The 16,979-nt window shown below is 33.5% G+C and overlaps 1 protein-coding gene across 1 annotated transcript in view; it reads right to left on the bottom strand.

Annotated features, from left to right (window-relative positions):
• Nucleotides 1–16,979, bottom strand: part of EML1 (Echinoderm microtubule-associated protein-like 1) — a 74,282-nt gene that overhangs the window by 45,027 nt on the left and 12,276 nt on the right. Inside the window, exons 3-6 of the mRNA XM_051209355.1 lie at nt 14,624–14,882; nt 11,876–11,901; nt 9,992–10,121; nt 9,064–9,213 (exon numbers count right to left, since the gene is read on the bottom strand). Coding sequence (XP_051073059.1) covers nt 9,064–9,213; nt 9,992–10,121; nt 11,876–11,901; nt 14,624–14,882 — 565 coding nt within the window. The remainder of the gene's footprint in view (nt 1–9,063; nt 9,214–9,991; nt 10,122–11,875; nt 11,902–14,623; nt 14,883–16,979) is intronic.

Genomic DNA, 16,979 nt, shown 5'->3' with positions numbered 1-16,979 from the left:
GCTTCAATTGACCCATGATTTCAATCAGTGAAATTTCTAAAATCTCCACAAAACACCTGAAAATATTTAAAATTTATGAGAAATCAAACAAACAAAAAAATTGGCAAAAATTCAAATTATTAATACTAAAAATCGATCAACTGAACATTGGAGTACAATAGAGATTGATTATTTAACAAAATTCATGTAACTGAACTCATATTTATATGTATACATACTTAATGTATACCGGTTAACTGACAGATTACACATATAGTTCCTTCATTATTAAGTATTTAAATTACACCTATATTGTATTATAAACAATAAACAGGCAATATCTGTATAGTTCAATGCTACATAAAAATGTATAAATTCTAAGAAAGTTGTCTGAAATATCTCTCTTACTGTAATAAAACAAACAAGTTTATATTTACACATGTATTATCTATGTAAATGACAAGGTATATTAAAAGTAGAAATCAAATCATACTACTGAAATAAGAATATATAACAAGAAACATGAACACATATACGCATAAACATGCATAGAATGAACAATATAAATATGTCCAATAATCAAACAGTTTTGTTATTCTGCTAAAATCGAGGCTAAATTTTCATAACCGCCCTTATTTTATGATAGAAGATATTTATTTAAAATTGCACTTTTCTTCATATAACCATCATACATTCCATACCCCTTTTGTATTTGCTCCATAATGACAAAACAGTTTAAGAGCAAAATATAAATATATGTAAATAAATTTATGAATAAAGAAGATATCAACGATAATCTTTTGAAAAACAATATGTTTACAAAGGTTTTTTAACTTTATTGTTGTTTTTTTGTGACATGAGTTGTGTATTGTTTAGTCTAAAGTTCACTATTGTTAACTTGTCAATGCTTATACTTAAACAAAAGAATATTTACATTGATGGATTAGTGAGAAGTAACTAACATGCTGTTTACCTAGTCCAATTCTATTTGTAATGTGATCATCTATCTAAATGTTTGAAGATTCCATATACTATGTTTTGATAATTGGCATTTGGAAATAATCGACAGGAAACCCTGTTCAACCTAGGTTTTGTGGTATTTTGCACTCGTCACCGATGGGTACTCAGAATCTTAAGAGGGCTGTTTTTTGATGGGTTCAATGAGTGACAAATACCATGAAACGTATATTCAGTTTCCTGTCAATTAGCTCCGACCATAACATCAAAAGAATATTGATTCAAAAATAATGTTTCATTAACTTGAGGTGGTTTGTAGTAATTTTCATCATATTTTGTTCTCTAAGCTGGATGGTTTCAATTGTAAAGCGTTCATTGCCACTCTACATGAACATTATCCAAATATGCTTTTCGGAGTTGTCAAAATAGCCTGTTCTAATTATCTTCAAATGTTCTATTTGTCTTTTTGAACTTCCATGAATTATTTTTTTGTCAAAATGATCATGTGATAAACTGACCTTGTTCTCGTAAGTTGGAACTACATCAATATGTTTATTGATTACGTAAGGACTTAAATGAGACCTTGTTAAGAACAGTCTTTGATCTACAGTTTAGATGATTTACAGTCAAAGTCACCCTGATAGTCTATGTTAGTATAGCTTGACTAGTACAATTTATTTTAGAAATACTGTTGGATAACACTATTCAGTGCACTAGCTGTTAAAATCTTCAACATCCAAGTAATGATATGCGACACAGTATTCACGAATGAGGTTTTTTAAGGATGATTTTAAGATACTAGGTTGATAAATATTGATGAATTTGCAAGGAAGACTATTCTTTCAGTAAACATGTTGGGGATGCTAGATCCCCAGAAATCAACTGGTAAACGTCTTATTTTTGTAATTTTATTTTAGAAATTTGAGCTTCTCATTTTTGAGCCAAAAGTGTCCGTTTTTACTTTCAGATTAAATTTCCCACTCGGAAGGACCCTAAATGTCATTCGTTCGTTTCCTCTTTGAATACGCTATTTTATGACGTTTCCTAAGGACAATTTTATACTATATATGCGCTCGAGTAGTATGCTTGGTTCGTTCGAGCTTCTGGATGCTTGTGCAATATACCTTTTTCTCATCTGAATCTGGTATTCTCCCTCTAGTTAGCAGGAATGAGGCGAATTGGAATACCTTAGCTTGTCCTGTTGTTTTATCACAGACCTTCGTTCCATTCGCCAGTTTAGGTGATAACGTAACCACTTCAAACATAGTAAAACTGATTAACATTTATTTTTATGATGATAATTGGGGTGATGCATGAGATTATGTTTCGCTTTAAAGTTTACACACAGATCATTTCATGTGATATTACTTTGCAACTGTTGTAATGTGATTTTCGATCACAGTAGCCTAGCGATCTGTATACATGAATTTTCAAAACTGTTAGTGGAAGAATAAAAAACAGCGATTTCAATGGTGGTCTAACACCAATCGGTTCAAGATCTCAATCATTAGGTCTTAATTGGATCACTTCAACTTTCGTCAGCTTTACAATAATAACTAAGATTACTTTATAAACAATCAGTTCAAAGACTGAAAATACATAGTTTGAAGATTAGAAGATATTGTCTCAATAAAAAGTTTGATTTCATTTCAGTTGAAGAAACAATGATAGGCTGCTCAGTTAAATACAAACTTACATAAGAGTGAATTTAAAAATTAGTAAACAGAACAAAACCACTGGATCAGAAGATAACATGTCTAATTCCTAATCCCATATTACAATATCATATGTGAACCCGTAAATATGTACTGCTGAAGTTTAAAATGAGGACGAAACAATTTAACATTGGAATACTGACTTATTCAAAAAATTATCGTGGATAACAAATATGAATAATCATTAAAACAAACTGCATATATTTGGCAAAAATTATGAATGGAGCTACATGACATAACCATTATTATTATTATTATTATTATTATTATTATTATTATTATTATTATTATTATTATTATTATTATTATTAATAAGCATCAACAATACATTCCAACTTACAATATATTGTGATAAAAGCAATTGAAGAGTACATTATAAACATAATCCACACTTGTTCATGTGACTAATATATATGTTCTAGTGTATTGGTTTGTTTATCATGTGATTCATTAAAACAACAATACAGGTTTACAAGTGTCAATAATACATACATAATGATAAAAAGTTTTCACTAGTTCATTGTACTAGGCAATAATCAGGACAAGAGTATGGATTGCACTACCTCATTTCATGATAATGGACATTACTTTAATTATTTTTTTACAGAAAATGTTGACGACCACAATAAATTAACATGAAGTTAGGTAAGTGAACAATGTAGAGATTGGAACAGGTAGGTACATATTCAGTTGAAATGAAATATTTGTGACATTTCAATAAGTAGTAATTTGAATTTCTGACGTTTTGTGACTTAGTGTAAGCGACTTCCTATTAATTTGGGTATTTATTTATTTATCAGAAAGAGTTTGTGGAGATTTTAGAAATTTCACGGATTGAAATCATGAGTCAAGTGAAGCTAGACCACTATGGAAAACCTGAAAGCACTGGATGGCCCTTTCGTCCTAGTATGGGACTCCTCAGCAGTGCGCATCCACGATCCCGCACCCCACGGAATTGACTCAGGATTTCAATCTGTGAAATTTCTAAAATCTCCATAAACCCCTTCTGATTATAATCATCTGCTCACTAGTGACTGACTTCAAGAGATACTCTTGGAGTTCTAGTGGGAAACCGTTACCAGTGGAGTTCAACCAGGTCTGTTGTGAGATATCAACTCACTGAAGACAATGGTGTATGGTGGCGCAACTTCGTGGATTGGTTGACTTTAGACATTAACACCGTTGGATGCCGTCCGGCTCAGTGGTCTAGTTGGTTAGGCGCTTGGTGCGAGACTGATAGGTCCTGGGCTCGGATCTCGCGGGGTGCGGGTTCGCGTATGCGCACTTCTAAGGAGTCCCGTACTAGGACGGAACGGCCGTCCAGGTTTTCCATGGTGGTCTATCTTCAATTGACTCATGATTTCAATCAGTGAAATTTATTTATTTATTTATTTATTCTAAAGTAGCAGCTTATGTTAGGTTATAAAACATCGAAGATTTAAATTTCTAATCATTGAGACATCACAAATATATCATTATTTAATTATTAACATGATCATAATGTTCAATTTATTCGAAGTTATTGAGTCAAACTGATAAATCTTCTGACTGAACGCTTGAATCAGTTTCCTAGGCTCTTCTAATAACCCAAGACTAAATCTATACAACTTCAACACGAGAGAAAAGGAACGAAATGTGTAAAGAACACTTGTTCCAAGGTTAGTTTATGTACAGAAAATCGAGGGTATTTATAGCATTCTATCCAAAGTTATTTTATCCTCTGTTATAGAGCGTTGTTTGCCAACTATAGATGAATTCCTCTAGTACAGTATGAACCTTGACTAAGAATGGTAATAAGTGTTTTGTAAACGATCAGATTTTTATCTCTTATGTGTCGTCAAGTTGTCGTTAGTTTGCATTTCATTTAGCTAAACAAACCTTGTAAGAATTTGTCATAACTTGAGATTTTGTTTCGGTTAGGACCTATGGTAATCGCTAATTACAGAATGATTAAGCTTATTCTAATACGAACAAGTTCTATGACGGACTTGATAAAATAAAATCTGTCACACTAATCACAGATAGGGAAGATGGGACTTTCAGGATAGCTTTATATTTTGAACAGAAGAGAAAAATTAAAATAAAACAACTCTCTATATATAGTAAATCCTATAACTTTGAGACAAAACAAAATTAACAAACTAAAAGCGATAACAACCAATCAGAAAACAGTCGATGTTATGACACAGATATGAATTAGACAAATCCTACCACTCCACAAAGCATTTGGATCTCAATTATAAGATTTTCAATTCGAACCTCATTTCATTTAATTAAATTTAGGCGGCTATACAGTATTAGTAACTCATAAGTACAAAGAAATTAGTTCAAAACCCATTACATATATCTATACATAGAAAAGAAATTACAATTATTTATAAGTGGCTTTTGAGCTAACTAACTGGTATTTTCCATCAGCCTCAATCTGATCTGCCAACTATTTTTGTAGTAAAATCTATTGAAATATTAAGAATATCATAATCTAAACAACCTACATAATTGTATCAATACATTTATCAAGATTAACTGATCCGAGAACAGATCAGAATAGATCAACTGTCAAATTTTATTATCAGTAGGGGTTTGTGGAGATTTTAGAAATTTCACTGATTGAAATCATGAGTCAATTGAAGCTAGAACACCATGGAAAACCTGGACGGCCGTTCCGTCCTAGTACGGGACTCCTTAGAAGTGCGCATACGCGAACCCGCACCCCGCGAGATCCGAGCCCAGGACCTATCAGTCTCGCACCAAGCGCCTAACCAACTAGACCACTGAGCCGGACGGCATCCAACGGTGTTAATGTCTAAAGTCAACCAATCCACGAAGTTGCGCCACCATACACCATTGTCTTCAGTGAGTTGATATCTCACAACAGACCTGGTTGAACTCCACTGGTAACGGTTTCCCACTAGAACTCCAAGAGTATCTCTTGAAGTCAGTCACTAGTGAGCAGATGATTATAATCAGAAGGGGTTTATGGAGATTTTACCTTCAAATGACTCATGATTTCAATCTGTGAAATTTTATTATGCCAAATTCTCAAAAAATACATAACTAGACAAACTAACCCCAACCAACATCCAAACACACACACACACAAATAAGAAATCAATTATGAAAAGAGAAGAACGAACCACTCAAGCTTATTTATAATTTCTAAAATTATTAAATTTAAAAGTAGAATCAAAGGAAAACATTATTTCATCTGTTCTCAGGAAAGAGGAAAAAAAGAAAATCACCATGCATTTTATTGATCATTTCCTTTCTATTTTATTGTTGATATAAAGAGGTTTTGAGATAGAGAATAAAATCGTTAGATAGAGAATCCTTATTTTCTAAACCCTACTTTAGGTAAAACTGTTATCTTTACAATTACTTAATTGAATTGAATTGATTTAACTCAGTTGCTGAATGGTATATTGTTTGTATAAATAGCCTTGAATTACACTCTTTTATATGTGGGAGAGAGTATATGATACTCTACTTTGGTTGACTAGGCTGAAGTGAGATAATGTTTGAATTTGTATTTCAATGAATTAGAAGTTAATTGATTTAAACATTAAGTAGCAACTCGATCAGTTAGTATGATATGTGAAAATATCTTTGGTTTGGTTCCACATAACAAAATGAGTAAGCACCATAAAGTAATTGGAAACTAAGATGAAACAGTTGAGCAACTGCTTTTAGTATTTACTGGTTCTAAAACTTATGTTGATGTCTATAGAAATCTTGATATGGATTGTGAAAGCTCAGTTAACCTTTGCCAACTTGAGTCATTTGTGGTGTAGGTAAGATTTCCCTATCGAAACAGAAAGGGGTATACTAAGTAGAAATCTACTTTCTTCTACTTTGTGACCGTGAAAGACAGTCTTGGAATGTAGAAGACATGAGTAGGCTACATTCTTTTGATTATAGATGTCTTCTAAAAAATAGCTTGCGTTTCATAGAACTATCAAGGGACCAGTAATGTCAAAAACGTCAAATAAGTTAACGAGGTTGTAGATCTTTATTCACTGAGAAGGTTGACGCATATGTCACGAATACCTAAACGCCGATCACCCCAATGTTTGATGTTAGGTGCTGTAAGTGTAAGCTGGTTGAAAGCTATGGGTAACCATACCAAAACATTCTATCAGTCCATGATGTTATCGACTATTAGTTTTAGTCATATTGGTAGGTGCAGACGTTTTGGTTGAGAAACGCATAACTGTGACCAGTACCTAAGATGTTGAGTGATATGGTTTAGGAAAGATCACAATGGTGAAGATAGCTTCTCTCTTTATCTTGGGATTATGAGTTGCAAGACTCCTCCTTAATATATATCTTTTCACCCTAGCTTTACGAACCATATTCTCAATCTTTAGTCTTCCTCATTACCCTTGAAGCTATATTATCTTAGCTTAACAGATATTTACCTTTATCCTGTCGATTTAACATGATATGGCAACCTGTGGAGACGTGCGTATGTGTCATGTTCTACATTAATTGTGACTGAATGATTGGCAGTTGATATTGGTTCGTGTCAGAGCTCACTTTTAATAACTTAACTACTGCTGTATGTAATATCCGAGCAAAGATTAAATGACGAGTAACTTCTGAGACATATTAATTGACTAATATTATTTATACATTCTTATGGTATAACTATTCAATAATTAGATTATGTATATTTATATTCCTCTTAGTATAAGCTTTATTTTGACCTATAATTTATTATTGGACGATTTACTGTTCTTAAGCAATGTTCAGTTTATTGACTACTGCCTCCCACGTTCACAGTCACTTTTTGACTTTATCGTGTACAAATGTTATTTCCTATTTTATGGTGCGCTGCAGTCTGTTTGGTTGATATATAAAACCAGTATGTCTGAAATAAATGATTCGATTCGATTTGCATAGTGGAAGCTGATATTTGTGTTCTGGACTCAAGTGGACGGGCTAGGCGGACATAGGACCAATAAGGACGCTGGTCTGCCCATACCGGTCGGACGTCATTGGTTTGGCACAGTGCTAAGATTGTATAAGTCGTATTTTGATTGGTGGATAAATCACGTGATAAAAAGCCGGACATAAAGTCACAACACTGTACTAAGGTATGATCTATGACTTTTTTGTATGAAATGCTCGATAAAACTACACTGATAACCAGAAATATACATATAGACCAGCCATGCATTTGATATCTTAGTGAATAAATGACTAAATTTCTAGAAAATGTATAACTACAAAAAAAATCAGTGATGTGACCCGCATACTAATAGTAATCGTATGATCGTCAGTGTCTAATTTCACGAGGTAATTTTCTAAGAGTTTTAGTACGAAATAGTGATCAGTCTAGTTCAACCATTTTGGGTATGCGATAGTTACTGACCAATGGCATTGGAAGACGGCTACAAAAAATGGTAAATTGATTGAATTTACACACATAAACCATTAGATTCCAACTTAAGGATCTAAAGGTTAAATGCTCACTGCAAGACCTCAATATCCCAAGTACGATCCCTAAAAAAGGGGTTGTAGATGCCTACTTGATGAAAAACATAAAAGAACGAAACAGCTGTTTATTACTTTCTAGTTTTTAACGATTATTTAACTAACATCAGTCCGTAAAGCAAACTGTGAAATATGCTGTCGAACACAATGGAAGAGTATATAATTAACATGAACAAGAATTCGACAGTAAAACTGATTACTTGGAATAAATGAGTGGTCAGGTAAAGTAAAAATGAATAAGTGTATTAAATAATAATTGGTATTTTCATAGTTGAATTCATGAGTCCATCTAAGCTAGACCACCATTGAAAACTTGGAATCCCTGGACGGCCGTTTCTTCCCGGTACAGGACTACTGAGAAATGCATTTCCACGACCCTGTACTCGCGACTTCAACCCTTGACCTTAGGTCTAGCGTGTAAACGCTCGTAAATGCTTAGTTTACACTTTATATTAGTGTCAGTTGTTGCATAATAGTACATAGAAAAATATATCGATCATTACATAGACATTTTAAAATAACATTATAATATATAATGATTGTAAATGTACTTTTTTCACCGTAGGAATTATTGGGGAAATTGCTGAAATTTCATATTTTACATTACGAACTAATCTTAGTTAAATAACCACTGAAAACGAAGAATCACTTGGAGATTATTTCATCCTATTATGGAACTATTCAGCAATGTACATCCAAGATCGATCCAGAGATTACAAACAGGAACTTTAAGTTTCGTGGAAAACACTTAGCATTTAGGCCATTGAATCGACATTGTAGATTTGGATTGTTGGGGAGTTTTATATCAAGAGAGAAGATTTTTTTCAGTGCTTCTTAGTTTTCATTAGTTATCTAAGATAATTTCATGACGTAAAATATGAGATTAACTTTTTTCAAAGAAAAAAATAACACATACCATTTTACATCATCAGTATGTTCCAAATAATGTCTTTGGCATTGCTCTTCAATATTATACAATACTACAACAGCTGCAACAAAATAAATTAACTCTCCAGTTGGAAGATAATGTAAATTATTTCGACAGTCTCGCCCACGATAACCATAACTAAACAGAGATTATGATGGTGATGACGTAACGAATTATTAGGATGATAATTAAGGAGAATATTTTAGTTCGAATGATATTACAGTGAAAAAATACTTTTTGAAAAAAGGAGTTAAACATCTTCACAAACCTCCCATTCTAGTAAATAGTGGTAATCATTTGTTCAATAGGGACTGATTTCGACGAATATTCTCAAATTATAAGCGAGATATGACTAGTAGAGTTTCAGATGTCATAGAGGCAAAATCAATGGTAATGGATAATGGTTGTGCATTATCATGAAAAGCGGACAACCCCATATGGTTTAAACATATCGTGCTCACTGGGAGAACTAAATATGTTGAGATAGATTCTTAGCGGAGACGTGATCATCCACTACTGGGGAGTCACTTATTAGGATGAAAAATATTTCTAGTGCTCCCTGGTTCCAAGTAGTCAACTAGCTACAATCAGTCAACAATCTAAACGATTTTTTGCTGAATAAAATAATAAACAACATTTCAATTTATCATTAGAGTCCGACTTTTGAAGTACAGAGACTCTTCAATTAACTGAGTGTTCTGTATAAAACAAGAACTAAGGGCCTACAAACCAAGATGTGGCATCAGTTTATGAAGCTATTGACCGTTGATTTGAGCTATTTTGATGGATGCAAACCACCTGATTGAGGTCCACGCAATTAATAGGCAAAATTTTAATTAATTTAAGAAAATTTGTTAAAGAGTAATGATTTATGAAAGTAAATACAAAATAAAAAAACAATCCACAAAAAGGATACATCCATTCCAATTTCAACGTCGTATCCGGTGCTTTCAATGGAATTGACAAATCATAATTATGCATAATTTGCGTAGGCATATAAACATTGACTGGACGTCCGCGAATATAAAATCGTAGAATTCCATCACCTGGTTAGCAAGATATTTTTTAAATATACAAAGTAAAATAGAATGGAAAGAGAGAAAATAAAACAGGAAAATTGATAATTGTATCAGATTTTCAATATAGGAAAATGGCCGTTGCTGAGGTGTCCCGTACCAGGACGAAACGATCGTCCATTGCTTCCAGGTTTTCAGTGGTGGTTCAGCATAGATCGGTTCGTGATTTCAATGAAACTAAAGAATCTCTATAGCCTCATGTTGATAGTCATCATGTGCTAGCTAGTGACTAGCTTCGAGAGGAAATTTCCGAACTTCTTATGAGAAGCCGTGACCAGTAAAGCTAATTTGTATAAGGTGAAGCAGTTACCCATGGGAGACAATGGAAGATGGTCGCTTAATTCCGTGGATTGATTGAGGCTAGATATCAACACCGTTGAACGCCGACTCAGTGGTCTAGAGGTTAAGTGTTCGAGAGCGACACTGAAGGTCCTAAGTTTGAATCCCGCCTGTGGGCTTGTGGATGTACAATGCTAAGGTGCCCCATACTAAGGTGAAACGGACTTGTACTGCTTCCAGGTTTTCAAAGGTTGTGCAACTAAGATTAACTCAATATTTCAATGAAATCGTATCACAAACTGATAACGGTTGTAGAGCTAGTAGGATTAACCAATGTAAACAGGAACAAATTTGTTCTATCTCAAAACTGTCTTACAGTCCATGCGTATTCATGATATCTTGCATAATCGTATACAGAAAATCTATATCTGGCTGCTCCACTGCTAACGTGTTGAAATAAAACTTTAAAGGAATGGTGTACTCTGATTTTGATATCTTGAGTGGAGTGATGTCCCTGGTGAGAAATGCGGACTCACTTTACCCAATGTGATAGAAGAAAAACATAAACGTAGCCGTGACTGACCTCTTTTAGGACTAAGATATCACATTGGCTGACTACTGAACTGTAGACATTGTTATATGTACCTAATCCTCAGAGGTGATCGAATTCCAATCAAATGATCAGTAGATTTAGAACAGCAATAAAGACTATACAAGCATGATATATTGGTCAGTGATCAATTACCGTTGAAGATGAAAATTAAATTACAAATAATCAAGCGATTACATTTTTAAAAATGGCTTGCTAGGCTTACATCTGTATAATTTATTTGGTAAAAAACTAGATTTGGCATTTATTTCCTGATCGTTTATTGTATTCTTAAGTTTACCGCTTTTAACAACGCTAACTACATACCTCATTGGTTTTAGTGATCTGACCTTCTATTCTATTTATAAAGGTGTAGTAGGCACACCTGAATCGATCTTTTGACGTAGAACCAATATCTCTCTTGGTGGACAGTTGTTCTTTTATGTCTAGATTCGATATGGTAGGCGAGTGAGTTCAAGAGGATACAGTCTTTCTTCATCGTTCACAGTGCTCATCATAGAAGAATATTCATGATAGGCAATTTAATAGTATCAGAAAGATATATCAAAGTGACAAATTTATTCACATGTATAAATACAATGCGCAGTTAGACTATACATATGGTGGGACTCGAAACTGAGTGTAACAGTGGCTTGACGAATAAAACAGTAGACGATTCATGTCCCAATTCCGCTCAGTAAACATCCGTTTGGTTAGCCGAGTAATATTACTAGCCCTCCTCTGTACATAAACTAAAACACCATAGCCTGAAGCCGGATAAATAATCTTTAGCAAATGAATTGGATTATTAAAAAAATTGAAACAAACTAATTAAACTGAAAATATTATTAGTTACCTGGTAAATAAGTAGTTTCCTTGGAGCTAAAAGATTTATAGAAGAAAAAAAAGAGTAGGAAACAAAGTATCAATTATAGGTCTACCCAAATGAAAATAAACGACTGCAACTAAGTGATAAAAACTGAAAATAAAATGAAAATGTTACGTAACTATACACAACGTATCTCCCTTTCTATAAGTGCAATTATAAATAGTAACGACATATACAAATCACCAGTGTAGTGTTAAACATTTAGTGTATTACAGTTTATGTATGGTGAATAAAAATTTTGATAGTTATTGAATGCTTAATACTTTTCTTTCGATGGAATTTATGAAATAAGTGAGATTGTTAGTCACAAAAACAATAATTATAACTAAAAGTATTAAATTAAAAATGCTTAAATCACACCAAAACATATTATAAGAATATGTGGTAGATCTTGACTTGCTCATCATCATGAAATTTGGGTATACATGATGGTTTATTCACTGATGGAATCGTTTCTCGATTTGTAGGACATATTGCTACTCCACCAGGTTTCCAAGCAGTAGGATGAAGAGAACGACCAGTTGATGTTAAATGTACAGAACGATCATCTGAATCATTAGCACAATAATATATTGAGGAAGATGGTCCAGAGGATGGACGACCACGACGAACAAGATTTGGCGGTATACATAAAGATGATGGTGGGAGAGCAGGTGGTGGTGGTGGTGGTGGAGGTGGAGCAACTGTATGATTTTTCCGAAATGATGAAGACATAGATACAGAATGTTGTTGGTGTTGTTGACTTGTAGGACTTTGACAATGATTCATTCGATATATATCATCTAATTCACCATCATAAGCTGATCTCCAAAATACTGTATAACCAGATGGTCCATTAGAAGCTTCATAATATCGTGAAGATGTATTCGATTTTAAAGTGGATGATTTTTGTTGGTAAGTAATAGGTTCACTTTGTCGTGACATTATCATATCATTATATTCATACATAGATAAAGTTTTGTTGTCACCTTCATGTTTATTATTATTGAAATTATTAAATTGTCTATCCTCTGAACTAGCACTAGTAATCCGATTTCGTCTAACCAATAATTAATAATAAACACAAATATATATATACTACTAACACTACTACTACTAACTTAAACACTTGGTAGTTATGTCAATAAAAAAAGTCTCACAGGTATACTAACTATGAAGAAGTTTCAAATATAATAAATATTTAACTAACTTAATAAATTAAAATTTCTATCAATAGTATTATTAAAAAAGAAGAGTGTTTTAGAACTTGCAGTGAAATTTTCCTCACAAAAGTACATCATTTCAGTAACTGTTCAACAATAAGGGACATAGAAATTACTGTTAGGGACTCCGCTCATGAGTACTTATAAATACTACTAAAATACATACCACTTTTGCGTAATCAGAACTAATATTGTGAAATTACATACATGATTACGTGTTACGTAGAGTGAAGCATAAACAATCAAATTGTATGATAGTAAACTACAACATTACTCTTCTAAATAAACCTTATCAGCTAGTGGAAACTGAATTTTAATAGATAACCAAGGAACCACTGACTAAAGTAGTCTCAGTGTGGATATCAACACTGGGACTGTAGTTCATCCATCTGAACAGTCCTAAACAGGACAAAACACGCCTCCTTGATTTCATTACTAGCCACTATCCTATTTTATTCAAAGAATTGTGGCTTGATAACAATACCAGGACAATGCGCTCAAGATGCATGTATGCCAAGAGACTGATCAGCTGCCGTCCTTAAAATCAGAAAGGGGAAAATGTAAACCCCTTACAGATAGTGAAAATTGAGTTTTAACAATCCAGTATACATACAGAGGTTCGTGGAAGTGTGCATGTGTTTTTGTGTGAAACATATCAATCGAATATAGCGTTGATAATATTAACTGGCAGGTTAAATTAGAGGGAGTGGCATGTTAGTTACTCCCCCAACGATTAAATGGACATAAAGAAGTGTCTAAAAGAGGTAAATTGATCAGTTTTTAATATTGTTGCAATTACCATTATCATAAAAAAATTTTGGCTTGAATCACAAACTGACTTTAAGCTAGACAACCGTTGAAAACTACAGTGCACTTAGACAGATATTTCATCCTAGTAGAAAACACCTAAAAGTCAGATTATGCCCCTCCAACAGTTGCTGAAGGCCCTGAGAGTCCTGTCCATGATGCAAACGTAGGTCCGCACTCCTGAAAGAGACTTCATACTGAGATAATAAATAATAGTCTGTATTTATAATTTCAGTCATTTCGCGATGTTGTACGACCATCATTCATTGTCATTGGTGATATGTCAAATCCCCAACATGGTGGAACTCTACTGGTCACGGCCTCTCATTAAAAGTTTAGGAACTACGTTTTGAAACTACTTACCAGAAAGCACATAATGATTGTAGTTTTGGATGTTACTAAATTTAAATCTTCACATCACAGACTGAATTCGACACCTAGTGAGATGGTCATGCTAAAGGAATTCCATACTAGAATAGGGTTAAAGTTGTCCAACTGAAGCCGATTTATGAGTTGAAACTTAAAATCTAACCATTTTCAATACAGCCTATAATAACAAGATGCTTTTTTTACTTATGAAATATAAACATAGATTCTTAGATAAACAAACAATGAATTTATATGAAGTAAACCAATAATCAATCAATCTAACATGAATTCCATTGTTTAATAATATAATAACCAAAGTAATAATCAAAATAAACACCTTGTTTGATTTGTTCCACCGCTAACACCAACCGCTTGATTATTTAAAGTAGTTGATGATGAACTTAATCGAACACTTTGAGGACTTTTTAAACGAGTTCTTGCTGTTGTACTCGTTGTTGTAGTATGTGGAACAACTAATGAACTGTCACGTGAATTTTTCGATTGATGTCCAGTAGAAGTAGGATTACGAGAACTTGTATGTCGTCTTGATGAATAGGATGAGTCAGTACGTGAATTAGTTTTAGTCACATTGGAGCCTATGAAAAAATAAATAATAAATTATTATATAACAAGGGAAAATGAATGATTAAGCTAACGATTGTTATCTAAGTGAGAAAAGAAACGATATGATTACGTGAAAATTAAATAGAATAATAATGAAGTTACATAATACATTGGTGTAGTAGTTTACAGGCATAACATTACACAATACGTATATATATATATATATATATATATATATATATATATATATATGTACACACATAGATATAATGACAACAAACACATTGGTGTAGTAGTTTACATGCATAACATCATATACTTGAAGAAGTTTGTTAAAAAAATTATCCAGTAACACAACTGATCGGATGAATAAATAAATGGATCAGACAAACAGACATTTTCATTAGATAAGTTAAATAATTCCACAGATTGAAATCATGAGTCAATTGAAGCTAGACCACTATGGAAAACCTGGAAGCACTGGACGGCCGTTTCGTCCTAGTATGGGACTCCTCAGCAGTGCGCATCCACGATCCCGCACCCCGCTCACTGAAGACAATGGTATACGGTGGCGCAACTTCGTGGATTGGTTGAAGTTAGACATTAACACCGTTGGATACCGGTTCAGTGGTCTAGTTGGTTAGGCGCCTGGCGCGAGACTGATAGGTCCTGGGTTCGAATCTCGCGGGGTGCGGGGTCGTGGATGTGCACTGCTGAAGAATCTCGTACTAGGACGAGACGGCCGTCCAGTGCTTCCAGGTTTTCCATGGTGTTCTAGCTTCAATTGACTCATGATTTCAATCAGTGAAGTTTCTAAAACCTCCACAAACCCCTTCTGAAGTTAAATAATTATCAAGAATTAACAATTGAATGAACAAAAAAAAGAAAGCACGAAAAAATTCTGTTAACAAGAGATACTAACAAAAAGAGTCTAGACAAATACAAATGTCTACAGTTAATAGCTGCTAATGAACAATAGTGGTAATAAGAGTAAAAATAAATAGTAAGGTTTCAAAATTAATTAACATGATGTGGTTATAACACAGAACATATTTAAAAGTACCGTAACCAGTAGTGTAACATCTTAGTTTGGATGTTTAATTAAATGATGCCCAAGAGAAAGAAAGCATCACACCACCATTGTCAAAACTTTAATCTGCATAAAGTGTAGTGTGTAAGTATGGAATTATGACGTTGACGAGTTCTATAAGCTAGATGGTTAAATTTTCCGTTAAGACATTGGTCTGGTCGCGGATATACATTGATGATAAGTCGTATACTAGGATAAAGCACTTGTACAGTGTGTTCCTAGTTTTAAAAACTGTCTCCAATCTGAAGGTGTTGGTCTAAAAAGTGAATATTTTCCACGAAAACTTCCTGTGATAATATTAACCAAAAATATATTCACGAAAAACTACACTAAGATGACTTTAGTGAGAGTATAATACATGGATGAACTAAGAAAATAACGGTGACAAGTTTTCATTTACTTCTTAGCCCATCTGTAGAAGTGTCGACAAATAAATTCTGAGCAAAAATCCAAGAGGCATAACATGATTAGTTTGTCCATAAAATATATTGCCAATTGGCTTAAGTTTATTTCAATATTAAGGGGTTATGATTCAAATATAGGAATAGTGTCTATTTCCCCGTTATATACAATCTACAGGGATACAATTAAGCATTCGATACGTTCATCATTATCCCTTTCACTCTATAGTGATGAAAAATATGAAAGCTAACGGATACTCATTTACCTAGTTATCAGGTACAGAATTATGCGCATGGTTTTAAATGTGAGAGCTAGAGATACTAACTACTTGCGTAGACAGAAGTATTTTGAACGAGGTTTGAGTCTGGGATTTATTGACTAAAAGTTGAACACTTTAGTCATTGATTCAAAAAGCTGAACCCAACCTAGGTGAGGTACTCTTTGAATCACTCCAATTCTCAGGTGGTTAAAGCATGGACGATTTATAACCACTAAACCGCTACTCCACTAGGCACATTTATCTAACCGAATAACCAACCATCGGAAACAGAAATAACTAGGTTATTAGGTAACATATATACCACTGAATGGTCGCTGAATAGTGACCAATGTCATATAGTCATATTGATCAGATTCT

Source organism: Schistosoma haematobium, chromosome 1 (genome assembly GCF_000699445.3).
Source record: "Schistosoma haematobium chromosome 1, whole genome shotgun sequence".
Classification (NCBI taxonomy): domain Eukaryota; kingdom Metazoa; phylum Platyhelminthes; class Trematoda; order Strigeidida; family Schistosomatidae; genus Schistosoma; species Schistosoma haematobium.
The sequence above is the reverse complement of the archived record's forward strand: the minus strand, read 5'-3'. Positions and strand labels throughout refer to the sequence as shown.